Below are 12,389 nucleotides of genomic sequence, written 5' to 3' on the forward strand. Positions count from 1 at the left end.
TTTGGGCAGGTGTGTGAACCTGAAACGTTGTCTTTTTAAATGTCTCAGATGTATATTTCACTTAGGGCAATATAACGTAAAGCTATTCCAAGCTTTTCTATCCCAATTCTGCAATCGGCCCTCCACGGTTGTCCAAAAATTTTCCAGTCAATCTAGTCCTCGTGCGCCTGCCTGTCACGCGATGTCATGAAAACCGCGAAAACGTCATATATGATATATGTGAACACACACACACACACACACACACACACACACACACACACACACACACACACACACACACACACACACACACCACACACACACACACACACACACACATATATATATATATATATATATATATATATATATATATATATATATATATATATATATATATATATATATATATATATATGTGTGTGTGTGTGTGTGTGTGTGTGTGTGTGTGTGTGTGTGTGTGTGTGTGTGTGTGTGTGTGTGATTAGGCATCATTAGACCGAACGAAACAAAAAACTACTTTTTCGTCATTAGTGAGAAAGGTGTCGCTTGATCAATTGCTACTGATCAAGCGTTTCGGGCTGCGCTAACTTCACCTGTCTGCCACGCGGCGTCACAAAAGTGTGCTAACTGACTGCGTCAACCTGACGCGGTCAGTTTGACGCGGTCAGTTCTGAAAGCCAGAAACTGCCAGAGACTGGTCAATTCTGAAAAGCCAGAGAATGCCCCGCTTTGAAAGGAATGGAAGATGGATGTCTGCCGATCACTGTGGAACAGGCTACTTGAAGTTGCCGGAAGGCATGGATTTATTTGCGTATAATGAAAAAAATACGTGGCAATGTAACGTTATCGAGACCTTTCGGCATACGACATCGCTCTTCCAACACTTCATTGCTGATTATTCGTTTTAGCGGCATTTCTGACCTCACCTTGCACGGCGTCGCGTTTTCAAACAGCCACCGCAAGCTATGTAAGTGGAAGCGGACCAATCGCAGACGCCGGCACCACCCTCCTTCTCCGGTTACCTACATTCACTATGCTGACTCGGCCCCATCGAAACTCTCACCACTTGAGTGTGCTTCCCGCTTCTTCTCAGCTAATTAGATAAGAAAACTGCTCAATGCAGACAATGCTATTCGCTTTGAAAGCAAAGGAAAGTGACATCCTATAAATGAGAAGAGTGTTTCATTGGGATTTTCAAACAATGCTGCGGGTTACCGCCAGATCTTTGTGTCGGTGGTTACGCAAATCGGACGCCAGGAGATTGAAACAAAAACAGATTGGAATAGTTTCACATTATATGGCCCTTGTTTACAGCATCATTAGCTCTCTGTTCTGGCTGGTAAGCTCTGCCCCACCAGGTGGCTGCACCATGCTGGCCGATGAGGCTGCTCAAGTACGTCTGCGATAAAGCTCCTTCGACAGCATGGTAGTAGTATGGAGCGGATGGAGTTTACATCTCTGCCAATCAGGCAACACGCCCAGCCCGCCTGTGGTTACCACAATACTGGACACGCTCGGCGCTGTGTCAGAACGCTCGCAACGCACGCTGCTTCGATAGCTCTCGCTGAACATCGACGGCCAGGCGGCTAGCGGAGAGGGTGGAAAGGTTTCGCGCGCTGGCCCTAAGACAACTGGAAGTAAACCACGCCGCATCATGGCGCAGAGCCAGTGAAGGCGGAGCTTAACGCCGACAACTAGGCGAACTAGTTGAGGTAAAGAATGGCTAGGGAGGGGGGTAACTTGTGATCGTCTGTAGCTCTCTTAACTAGAAAACGTTGCAGTTTCACACGAAATGCGAATCATCAACTACGATAGCGAAATGGTAGACAGCTATATGAAGTAAGAATAGTAGATTTGTCAGCCGTAAAAACTGGCAAGCATTCGCTTACTAACTAAATTAACAAGCGTAATGTCAGCACGAACCGGCAGACAAGAACAGATCACATTCGATGATCTCGGACACTCACTGTCAAAACGATGGCTCTAGGAAGCGCGACAACAGCAGCGAACAAACTGACCTACGTGCTGCCTGTCACTTCAACGGACACTAAGGCATGAGAAGGCAGCACGCGCAAAGGTATCAAAAGCCGCCGCACCTAGGCTACCTATACTCAGCCCCTCACACAAATCGCTTTCGAGATAGGGCGTGCGCGACCGCGCATAACGCAGCTGCTGCCGGAGTACAATGGTGCCCATCTCCCTACCCTTTCCCCAGAACCATGCGCGCGACGGAAGACGACGCAATGCCTCACCGCCTCACTGCTTTACACTCCCGAGATTGAGCCGTGATTGTCGGTTCCCCTCACTAGATTTCACTCCCACGTACAGCATACGCTTCGCGGCGATGGTGTTATCGCTGTTGAAGTTTATAGGGAACATCACGGCGACAGGGACGCTGACGGTGAATATGCGCTGTTAAGAAAGGCCTGCAGAGGTGCCTAGATGCAACGTTTTTTCAGCGAGCTGCAGCTACGAGCGTGGTGAGCTTCCCCGAAGCGATCATGGAAGCCTTCCCCACCTGTCGCGGCGACTTGTTTTGTTGGGACGACGCTGTGTCGCACAACACCTCTCGGCGCCACTATGACTAAACGAAGTCGACGAACCAGACTTTGTAAGTGAACTCGCAACCATCGACCTAGTCTGTCGGGAGCGGGGGAGTTCCCGGAATGTATCTGGCGGCACCGTCCCACGCGCCTTCCAAGACGCAAGACCTAATTATGCGAAGACCGTCTCACCTCGCTGGTGGCAGTGAAACCTTTGCGGAAGTGTGTGTGCAAGCCCTCTCGCTTACAGGCGGCTCGGCTACGATGCCTCTGGTCAAACGTTTTTTCCCTCACCTAGGTATCTAGGGAGGACAGCGTGTTTAAAGCATCTGTTGTGCGGCTGCTGAGGGTGCTTTCTCTCGCAGTTATGCTAGACTGATGAACTGCAACGTGCTTATGTAGATACTGTAAATAAGCCCATATTCCTCATTCTCGATGAGAAGACGTCCTTCTCTTCAACAACGTCCTCAGCGTGGATAAGTTAGACGACGGCATGGGCCAGCTACCATCTTTGTCATGCCCGACTCCAAACCTGACAACTGGCTGATAGCGGTGAGATGGACTTTTCGACATAGTGCTGTGTCTGCGGTGAGTGCTTGGTTCTTGCTTTGACTCTCTAGGCTTCATTTTGTGGTTGTTCTGTTTAGAACAGTAGGGAAGCTAGGTTCTTGATTGTTAGCTAGGTTGTGTTTTCCTAGGTAGGTTTAGCGAGGCAAGGCAGTAAAGCAGCAATGTTGGAGTTAACGACACCGCTGAGAGGGGAATTGTTGATTGTTGGTGAGGAAATGGGCCTAGAGGTGCGCAAGGACATGCTAAAATCGGAATTATTGCAGCTAATTTCCGAACAGGCCAGTGAGGAAGAAATTAAAATGCGGTTGGAACTTCTGAACGAAAGAGAGAAAGGGGACAGAGAGAGAGAAGAACAGGACAGAGAAGAACGGGACAGAGAAGAACGGGACACAGAGAGAGAGGAACGAGTGGAAGGTAGCGAGTTAAAAAAATGCAACTTGAACTTGAAAGCAAAGGTTTGGAGTTGTCTCAAGGAAAAGAAGGGGCTCTGGGACGATCAAGTGAGGCAGAATTGTACCGCATGGACAGGCTATTAAAGCCATTTGAGGTCGGGAACGACATAGGCTTGTTCCTAGGAAATTTCGAAAGGACTTGCAAGAAGATGAACTTCGGTCCTAGTACATGGCCACAGCGGTTGCTGTCTATGTTGCCGTGTGAGGCTGCGGAAGTAATCGCCAGACTCAGTGCACAAGATGCATATGATTAAGCAAAGGTTAAGGGTAGTCTTTTGAAGAAGTACAACCTTTCAGCCGAAGCTTTTCGTCAATGATTTAGAAGTACGGGCAAGAACGATAGTGAGGGGTATCCGAAGTTTGCATACGGCAGCGTACGAAAGCAGAGACAAGATTAATAAATGCGTGTGTCTAGAGCAGTTTTCCAAAAGCACCGCCAATCTGTGAAGCTGTGGGTGCAATACGGGGGAAATGTAAACACTTGCGAAAGGGTGGCTGAATTAGCCGAAGAGTACGCAACGCGTAGACAGCTGAACGCCGAGGATGGAAATGGATCGCGGAAACCATTTCCATTCAAAAAGGGTTCGCATGCTAGACGACCAGAGCCTATAGACGTGGCGGAAAAGCCCCCAGAAAAGAGCGAGGATAATTCAAACGGGGAAACCATACAAAAGGAGCAGAAAAGAAAGTTCGAATCTTGTAGACCGATGCGCTGCTATAAGTGCACAAACTCGGACATATTGCAGTAAACTGCAGGAAGCCTAGCGTAATTTTTCTCCTACGTGGATGAAAAAGACGAGAATATGGAACTTTTAAGGCCATATCTTCACGACCTGCAATTTAATGGCAAACCATGCCGGGTGCTGTGAGACAGTGCCGCCACTATGGACATTGTCCATCCGTCTTACGTGATGGTAGATGAGTTCACTGCAGAAGTGGCATGGATCAAACATGTTGTAGAAGAACACAGCGTGTGTCTGCCCATGGCCAAATTCATAATCAGTGGACCCTTCCGGGAGCTCGTGACCGAAGCTATAGTTTCCAAATTTTCGTCGCGGCAGTGCCCTTAGATTTTTTCGAATTGGTAGGATGAGTTACTGCATGACAGAGGGCTTAAACTTGAGAGGGCGTAGTACAGGGTGTTGACGCGAGACAAAGCTCGTGAAATCGCGCCGGTTTCGGCTGAAAATCCAAAAGCTGCTCCAGCGGGAGTACAATACAGGTAACTTCGGTAACCGAATCTGATCTAGGCTCGAAGGGCGAAGAAACGGTTGAGGAAAGCCTGCCAGCTGACCAGCTTAATGAGAGCGTATCCCTAGGGTGTCAAATTTCACGCCTGCAGGAAACGCCTGCTGACGCACTCGCAAGCGAGATATGATCGTTTCATTCACCGGCCTCAAAAGACTTTGATCAGCTGAAAGCTTACCTTAATTGCCTAACGTAAATGATGAAAGTTTACCTAAATTGCATCACGCAGCTAAAGAAAGCAATAATAGGCGTAACGTGACGATACAAGAGAGAGGAGGGTTGTTGTAATGGCACCACAAGGACCCAAAGGGGCGGATTCTAGATCAGTTAGGCGTCGCTACTAACTAAAGGGAGGACTTTTTGAGCCCCGGTCATGGGAAAGGGTTGTCCGGCCACCTAGGCATAAATGAATGAAAGGAAACATTGTTTATGGAATATTACTGGCCTGGCTGTTTCGAAGACGTAGAAAACTTTGTGAGACCATGCGGCGCCTGCCAGCGCTCGGGTAAACCAGAAGAAACATGGAAAGCTCCACTAAAGGTAACCGAACTTTCCTTAATAACAGAACCTTTCAGACGACTTGTCATAGACATGGTAGGGCCTCTACCAAAAATAAAGTCGGGTTACTAGGAACTTGTTTACCCTGCTGTGTCCGGCTACAAAGTTTCCAGAAGCAATCCCTCTGAAAGAGCTCAGCTCCACCTAAGTATATGGCCCGTTTTTGACAGTATTTGGACGAGTTGGGTTTCTAGCCAAAGTTCAGGTGGATCAAGGGTCAGTATTCATTAGCGCACTGACTTCCACATTCTTGGAAAAGTGCGGGGTAAAGATGATGCACAGTTCCGTCTATCATCCTCAGTCAAATAGTGTAGAGAGGTGGCATTCAGTGCTTAAGCGAGTTTTGCGGGTGCTATGTTACGAACACAAGGAGGACTGGGAGAATTGTCTTCCGGCCATTTCGTTTGCTTTGCGAACGGTTCCTCATGAGGCTACAGGGTTCTCGCCAGCAGAACTAATGTATGGGAAGACACTCTATTCTCCACTGAGAACGGTAAGAGAGGTGTGGATGAAAGAGATGAGAGACCAACTGTAGGAGAATACGTGCTAAATCTGCTGGAATGGCTCAGTGCAACCAAAAAGTAGTCGAAAAAACATGGTTGTAGCTCAAAAGAATGCCAAATTCTATTATGACAAAAATACGAGGCTTCGTACGTTTAACGCGGGAGACCAGGTAATAATCCTCAAACCTTCAAGAAAGAACAAGCTTGAAGTTCACTGGGACGGGCCTCTTAAAGTGTTGCACAAACTTTCAGATACTAACTATGCTCTGAAAATGCCTGGTCGCAGAAGGAGGTGATGATACACCACTGCAATTTGACGAAGCCGCACGTAGAGCGGAGCGGAGTCGTTCAGTTCAGTTCAGTTTATCTTCCTTAAAGACCCCCGATTTGAGGGGTGTTACATAAGGGGTGGGTGCAAGATTCGAATTAACACTAGTTCAAGTACCTTTCAAGTTCAAGTACTCATATATATACACATACATAGTATGGATATTGACACGTGTACTTATCTTTACCGGGTGACACGTTTTGCCGCTTAGCAAATGTTATCGCACTGCGCGGGACGCGCCTGCACTTATCGGAATTTCTGAAAAATTGTCGATGCTTCTATCCTCTGTCTGCTATCACCAAACATTCTGTTATCTGATTTCATCGCTTGACGCGAATGGTGTAGAACTTTGTAGAAGGCATTCGGGTCCCAACGATTAGTCTGGAACATTCGACGACTGCTGTATAAAAGCAGACGCGCTTGACCCGCTGAGCAGATTTTCGACGATCGCCGAGCGTGTTCGCCGCTATCGTTGCGCTATAAGTGTAGCCTGTTTTGTGGGCACAGGTTCTCCCAATAAAGGTTAGTTTTCTTGTTCACAGTATTGCTACTGTGTTCTTTGACGTCACGACCACGTGACAATATTCAAGTATATTGATACATGTATTTACACATATCAAAGTCTATACATGTAGACCAACATACACGCTAGTAAATACAAACAACACATATAAGGAAAAATCATGTACAATGTAGTTGGAGATGATCAATAGCATGTTGGGAAAATACGGATGGGCAGATTATTTCGACAATGGCAGCAGGGAGGCCGTTCCAGTCTGCCGCCATGCGATGAAAAAACGAGGCTAAAAATGTTGATGTTCCTGAGCGTGGTCGTGAAACTTGCAGCGAGTGACTCGTCCGGTATGATATGCGCGCTGCGGGCGTGATGTATGGTGCTTGATAAAGGATAGGACTGTAAAACAAATTGTGGTAAAGATAGAGGGAAGCGATGCACCGACTTAAAACGAGATCCGGAAGCCCAGATAGTGGTTTCAGTGGCGTGACGCTTACGTCAACTGTACCATCAAGGAGGAGGATGACACTACTACCGATTTTAATGAGTGTAAGGCGACTTCCAACTCTGAAATCAGCCTGGAAGCAGTGGTAAAACATTCGGTAAGCTCGCACTCTCTTAGACCCGAGCAGCTAGATGAGCTAAGAGGGCTGTTGGGAGAATATCTCGAGAGATTAAGCGATCGGCCGGGTAGAACCGAACTAATAACGCATCAAATAGAGCTGACGTCAATTGAACCCGTAAATTAAAGCCTTACAGGGTGTCTCCACGACAGAGAGAAATTATGGAGGCTGAGATACAGCGCTCTCTAGAGTTGGCAGTTCTTGAGCCCGCTGAGAGTGACAACACGCAACCGCTAATACTTGTAGAACCCCCTAACAAGGACCCTCGTCCGTGTGTTGATTACAGCAGGATAAATGCCATCAGTAGGGATCAGCTGTACCCGATACCCAACATTGAGGAATGAATTGGAAGAGTTGGCGCTGCTGAATACATTTCAACTATAGATCTCGTGCGGGGGTACTAGCAAGTTCCCCGTTCAAAAAGTGCCAGCCGCTATGCCACATTTATCTTATCTGTAGGCACTTTCCACCCTCTCGCAATCAACTTAGGGCTGAAGAACGCGCCGTTTAGCTTCTCTAATGCCATCTTCGACTGGTCGTTTCTGAGCGCTCTGGAGCGCTCTCGCGAGCGGCGTTGTCTTCGGCTGGTTGAAAGAGGGTGCCCGCCCTGCGTTCGGCTGGTTCTTCTCGATTGCTCTCCTCCACCTTCGAGCGCTCTGAGGCGCTCCGAACCCTGTCGTCGGAGCAGTCGTCGAAATTGAAAAGTCATCGCAGAGCCGCGTCGCTGCTGTTGGCGACGGCCCACCGTAACCTAGGCAACCTAGGCCACTGCGACGAACGCTCGTCCCGCCGGCGCGTCCGCCGGTTTTCCCGGCAGCGCCGGGAGCTTTCGATAAGCGAAACATCGGACGTTGGTAGTAGTCACGTGGTTTATCATCTGCCATTGCCTCCTCCGAGAGCGAGTCGCACGTTTGGCATGCGCGCTCGTCCTCTACCTCTGAGCTCGAGGAACGCCGGATCTGCCCGACTCTGCTTCGGGGGATGGAAGCGACCAGCCGAAGATAGCATAAGTCAATGGATATTGTCCTGAAAGACTTGCAGGAGTTCGCCTTGCCATATCTTGATGATGTAGCAATTTTTTCGAATAGCTGGGAACAGCACGTATTGCACCTCATACAGGTGTTGTCATGGTTGAGGGAAGCCGGCTTAGCGATGAAAGCGGAAAAAAAGCAGGTTTGGCTGCTCGCAGGTTACTTATCTGGGCCTTGTTGTCGGTCAGGGCACGAGACGGCTGGCCGATCTGAAAACAGCTAGGATTGGAGAATTTGCACAGCCGCGCACGAAAATGAAGACAGACATTCGTTCATTTTTGGGACTTGTGGGGTATGATCAACGGTACATTCCGAATTACTCGCAAATAGGAAGTCCTTTAGCGGACGCCCTCCGAAAGGGAGCACCGAATAGCGTGCTCTGGGATAAGGACAAAGAGAACGCTTTGCAAAGTTTGAAAACGCTATTGGTTTCTGGTCCTGCGCTTCGCGCGACAGACTACACAAAAAATTTACAGTTCATAGCGACGCAAGCGACAGAGGTATGGGCGTGGTACTTAGTCAGGTCAGCGACGATAATGAGGAACATCCTATCCTCTAGACCCGCCGTAAACAAACTGATAGAGAGGAAGCCTGAAGCGCTTCAGAGAAGGAATGCGCTTGTTTGGATTGGGCAGCCCAGAAGTTGTCGTGTTACTTGAACGGAGCGAGGTTCATCTTCGAGACCGACCACTGCCCTCTCACGTGGCTCAATCAAATGTCACACAAAAATGGCCGCTTGCTCCGATGGAGCTTCACTCTCCAAGAGTACAACTTGTCGGTTAGATATAAGAAGGGAATGTTGCACAGCAATGCGGATGGTTTGAGCAGGCTGATTTGAATCCTGCGTTTAAGGATCCCGCCTAAATTTTAGGTTGTTATTGTAAAGTTTGTTATGCCAAGAAGATCCCTTCTCATTTAGCAGGATTCCCTCCATGATTGCTCACTTTGTCAGCGCAAAATTACTTCTAAAATTGGCGTAGCGAAATGCAGCATTTTTTTTTGTTTCAGCACCTATGTTTTCCGTGAAGCCTAGCGGGTCTAAAGTGAGATCCGAGATATGTCATCGCAGCGCACAGCCGTGTTGTGGGGTTCATTTTGCAGTAACTTGTCCTTGTTGGAGTGTTTTGGGTGGGGACATGATTACACAAGTGGTAGCTGCAAGCCAAGGCATCACCCCCTTGCCACCAGCCATTCTCTTCCTGCCAAGCGGTTGTCAGCCGCTGGACAGTCGACATTTTCCGGGCCATGGAGGAGCTGTTATGAACGGCCTGCAGAGGTACCCACATGCAAAGTTTTTTCAGCCAGCTGCGAGCGTGGCGAGCTTCCCCAAAGCGACCATGAGATCATTCCGCTCCCCTCCACGGCGACTCGTTTGGTAGGCGCGACGCTATGCCGCACAACACCCCCGTGGCACCACTATGACTAAACGAGGTCGACGAACCAGGCTTTCTTAGTGAACTCGATATTACGGACCTGGTCTGTCGGGAGCGGGGAAGTTCCCGAAGGAATGTATTTGGTGGCACCATCCCACGCGCCTTTCAACACGCTAGACCCTGTTCTGCGAAGACCGTCTCAACTCAAGGGGGGGGGGGGGGGGCAGTGATACTTTTTGCGGAAGTGTATGTGTAAGCCCTCCCGCTCATAGGCAGCTTGGCTACGATGACTCTGATCGATCGTTTTTTGCCCTCACCTAGGGATCTAGGGAGGACAGGATGTTTAGAAGCAGCTGTTGTGCGGCTGCTGAGGGTGCTTTCTTTCGCAGTCATGCAAGACTGATGAACTGTAACGTCCTTATATAGATACTGTAAATAAACCCATATTCTTCGTTCTCGATGAGAAGCAGTCCTTCCCTTCAACAACTTCCTCCCTGTGGATAAGTTGGACGACGGCATGGGCCAGCTACCATCTATTTCATGCCCGGCTTCAAACATAACAGCGCCTGGAGTGTCTATATAATTGGTATCGCAATTACAAGCGGCGCTTTATCTTGTGGCGCGAATATTTTACGGTAGTTGTACACTACGCGTATCCAAAATTTGTCCCATCCGTTTCAGCGAGCATTTATAGTCGATTGAGAAAGCGCGAAGAACGAACTCGCTGAGTGTTTTCAGATTTCTGTTTCTTGTATATTTTTGCTAATCCGGTCAATTGTCAATTTCAGGCTGTATGGTGCTTAGGAGAAGTTTCACTCTCAGTAGGCAATAGTAGTGTGCTAATGAACTCGTGTGGCCAAACCAGTGGATGTTCACGGAAATTATTTTCTTCGCAGTGGCCAGCCGCCTAGCGGGAAGCGTGCTGCTCTCCTTCGCCATGAATCGACTGTCGTGCGCGCTCCACCACGAAATGCTCGAACGAGTGCTGTTCAGCCCAGTGTCGTTCTTCGACACAACACCACGAGGGAGGATTTTAAATCGTTTCACCGCTGATCTCAGCGGAGTGGACAACCGCATGGCCACACTAAGCCGCCAGATGGTTCAGAACGGTTTGGTGGCCCTCTGCCGGTTGGCGGTCATCGGGACCGAGAGCACTGCTGTCATCGTGGTCGGTTTGGTGGTGCTCATCGTGTTCGCCGTCGGCACAGTAAGCCCAAAATCTCCTCGCAACAAATTTATTTCTTTATTTCTTTATTTACCTTCATGCACCAATGGGGAGTTGCAGTTGGGGGCCCAACAGACAACGACACATAACTAAGCAAGACATTGAGTGAGTATTTCGGTCTGTTCTTCAAAGATATCAGTTTTGTTTCCATTTTCTCGTTCGTAAATATTTAGTATTTATAGCGTTGTAGCGCTAAAAGTGAAAACACAGCATGCCTGCATCATGGTCTATTTGGAGAGTGCGACATACGACGCCCTACCCCCACTCCATCAAAAAAAAAAAATAACACGGCACTGTCTCCATAGGATCAAACTTATTTTTGTTTAGAAATAAAAAAGTCAGTTTCGCAGCAAGGGCGAATAATAAATATAATAAATTGTAGGAATTTACGTACAAAAACCACTTTCTGATTATGAGGCACGCTGTAGTGGAAGACTGCGGAAATTTCTACCACCTGGGGTTCTTTAACGTGCACCTAAATCTAAGCACACGGGTGTTTTCCCATTTCGCCCCCAGCGAAGCAAGGGCGAAGCAATGAATGTGATAGCAACACATTGTGTTATACGAATGCTAGACGAAGTTAGGCTAGCAGCTTTAGGAGCAAAAATTGGAGGACGCTTAAGCTTCGCCTTCAAGAGTGGGACGCGACAGCGTTCCCGTCGACCCGCCAAGGGGTATAAGACAATGCGCTACGGCACAGCAATCACTTACGATGCGCCCCGCATCGGACTTAGCGCCCACCTATCACGCGGTGAGCGTCGAGCAACGCAGCGTTTGGCGCGGCAACGAAACGTGCGCCTGAGCGAACGAAACGAACCAAAGAACTCGGTGTCTCGCCAGCCAAACGTCGTGATCGGCACGGGCAGAGAGATAGATAGTAATCTAAACCGGAAGCACGGCGAAGCGTCGTCAGGGGAGAGGGAGTCCCGCGACGCGCCTGGCAGCGGTCCCAATGCGCGCGCGGCGCGCCTCCTGTCGGGGCAGCGCCGTACATTGAGAGGAAGGGGTCTTCTGTGTTTGCCGCAAGATGGCTCTGCGTGTGCGGAAAGCGCAGAAGAAATGCAGCGGAAACGCACTTCGCAACTCGTGTAATTGTGACTTCTGTACGTTACATGTTCATAATTACCGATATACACCGCAGTATAACGTTCCACGGCTCGTTTCGAAGGCAACACCGCATTCACTAGAGGCGCGTTTGCACCGCTTGGAAGCATCGAACTCGTGGCTGAGTGGTAGCGTCTCCGTCTCACACTCCGGAGACCTGGGTTCGATTCCCACCGGGCCAATCTTGGAAGTTGCTTTTTATTTATGAAGCGCCTGCCGTGATTTATCGCTCACGGTCAACGCCGCCGACGCCGACACCCGACGCCGACGACACCGGCTTTTCTGCGACACGAGCTCCTTAACGCTATCGCGTTAATATGAATTGTAGTAAA

At 48.9% G+C, this 12,389-nt stretch overlaps 1 protein-coding gene across 1 annotated transcript in view; it reads left to right on the forward strand.

The window, feature by feature from the left end:
- LOC139047103 (ATP-binding cassette sub-family C member 2-like) overlaps window positions 1-12,389 on the forward strand; it is an 80,556-nt gene that overhangs the window by 67,333 nt on the left and 834 nt on the right. The window contains exon 4 of the mRNA XM_070521065.1: window positions 10,625-10,935. Within this exon, the coding sequence (XP_070377166.1) occupies window positions 10,625-10,935 (311 nt within the window). The remainder of the gene's footprint in view (window positions 1-10,624; window positions 10,936-12,389) is intronic.

This window comes from Dermacentor albipictus, chromosome 6, assembly GCF_038994185.2.
Source record: "Dermacentor albipictus isolate Rhodes 1998 colony chromosome 6, USDA_Dalb.pri_finalv2, whole genome shotgun sequence".
In the NCBI taxonomy this organism is placed as follows: domain Eukaryota; kingdom Metazoa; phylum Arthropoda; class Arachnida; order Ixodida; family Ixodidae; genus Dermacentor; species Dermacentor albipictus.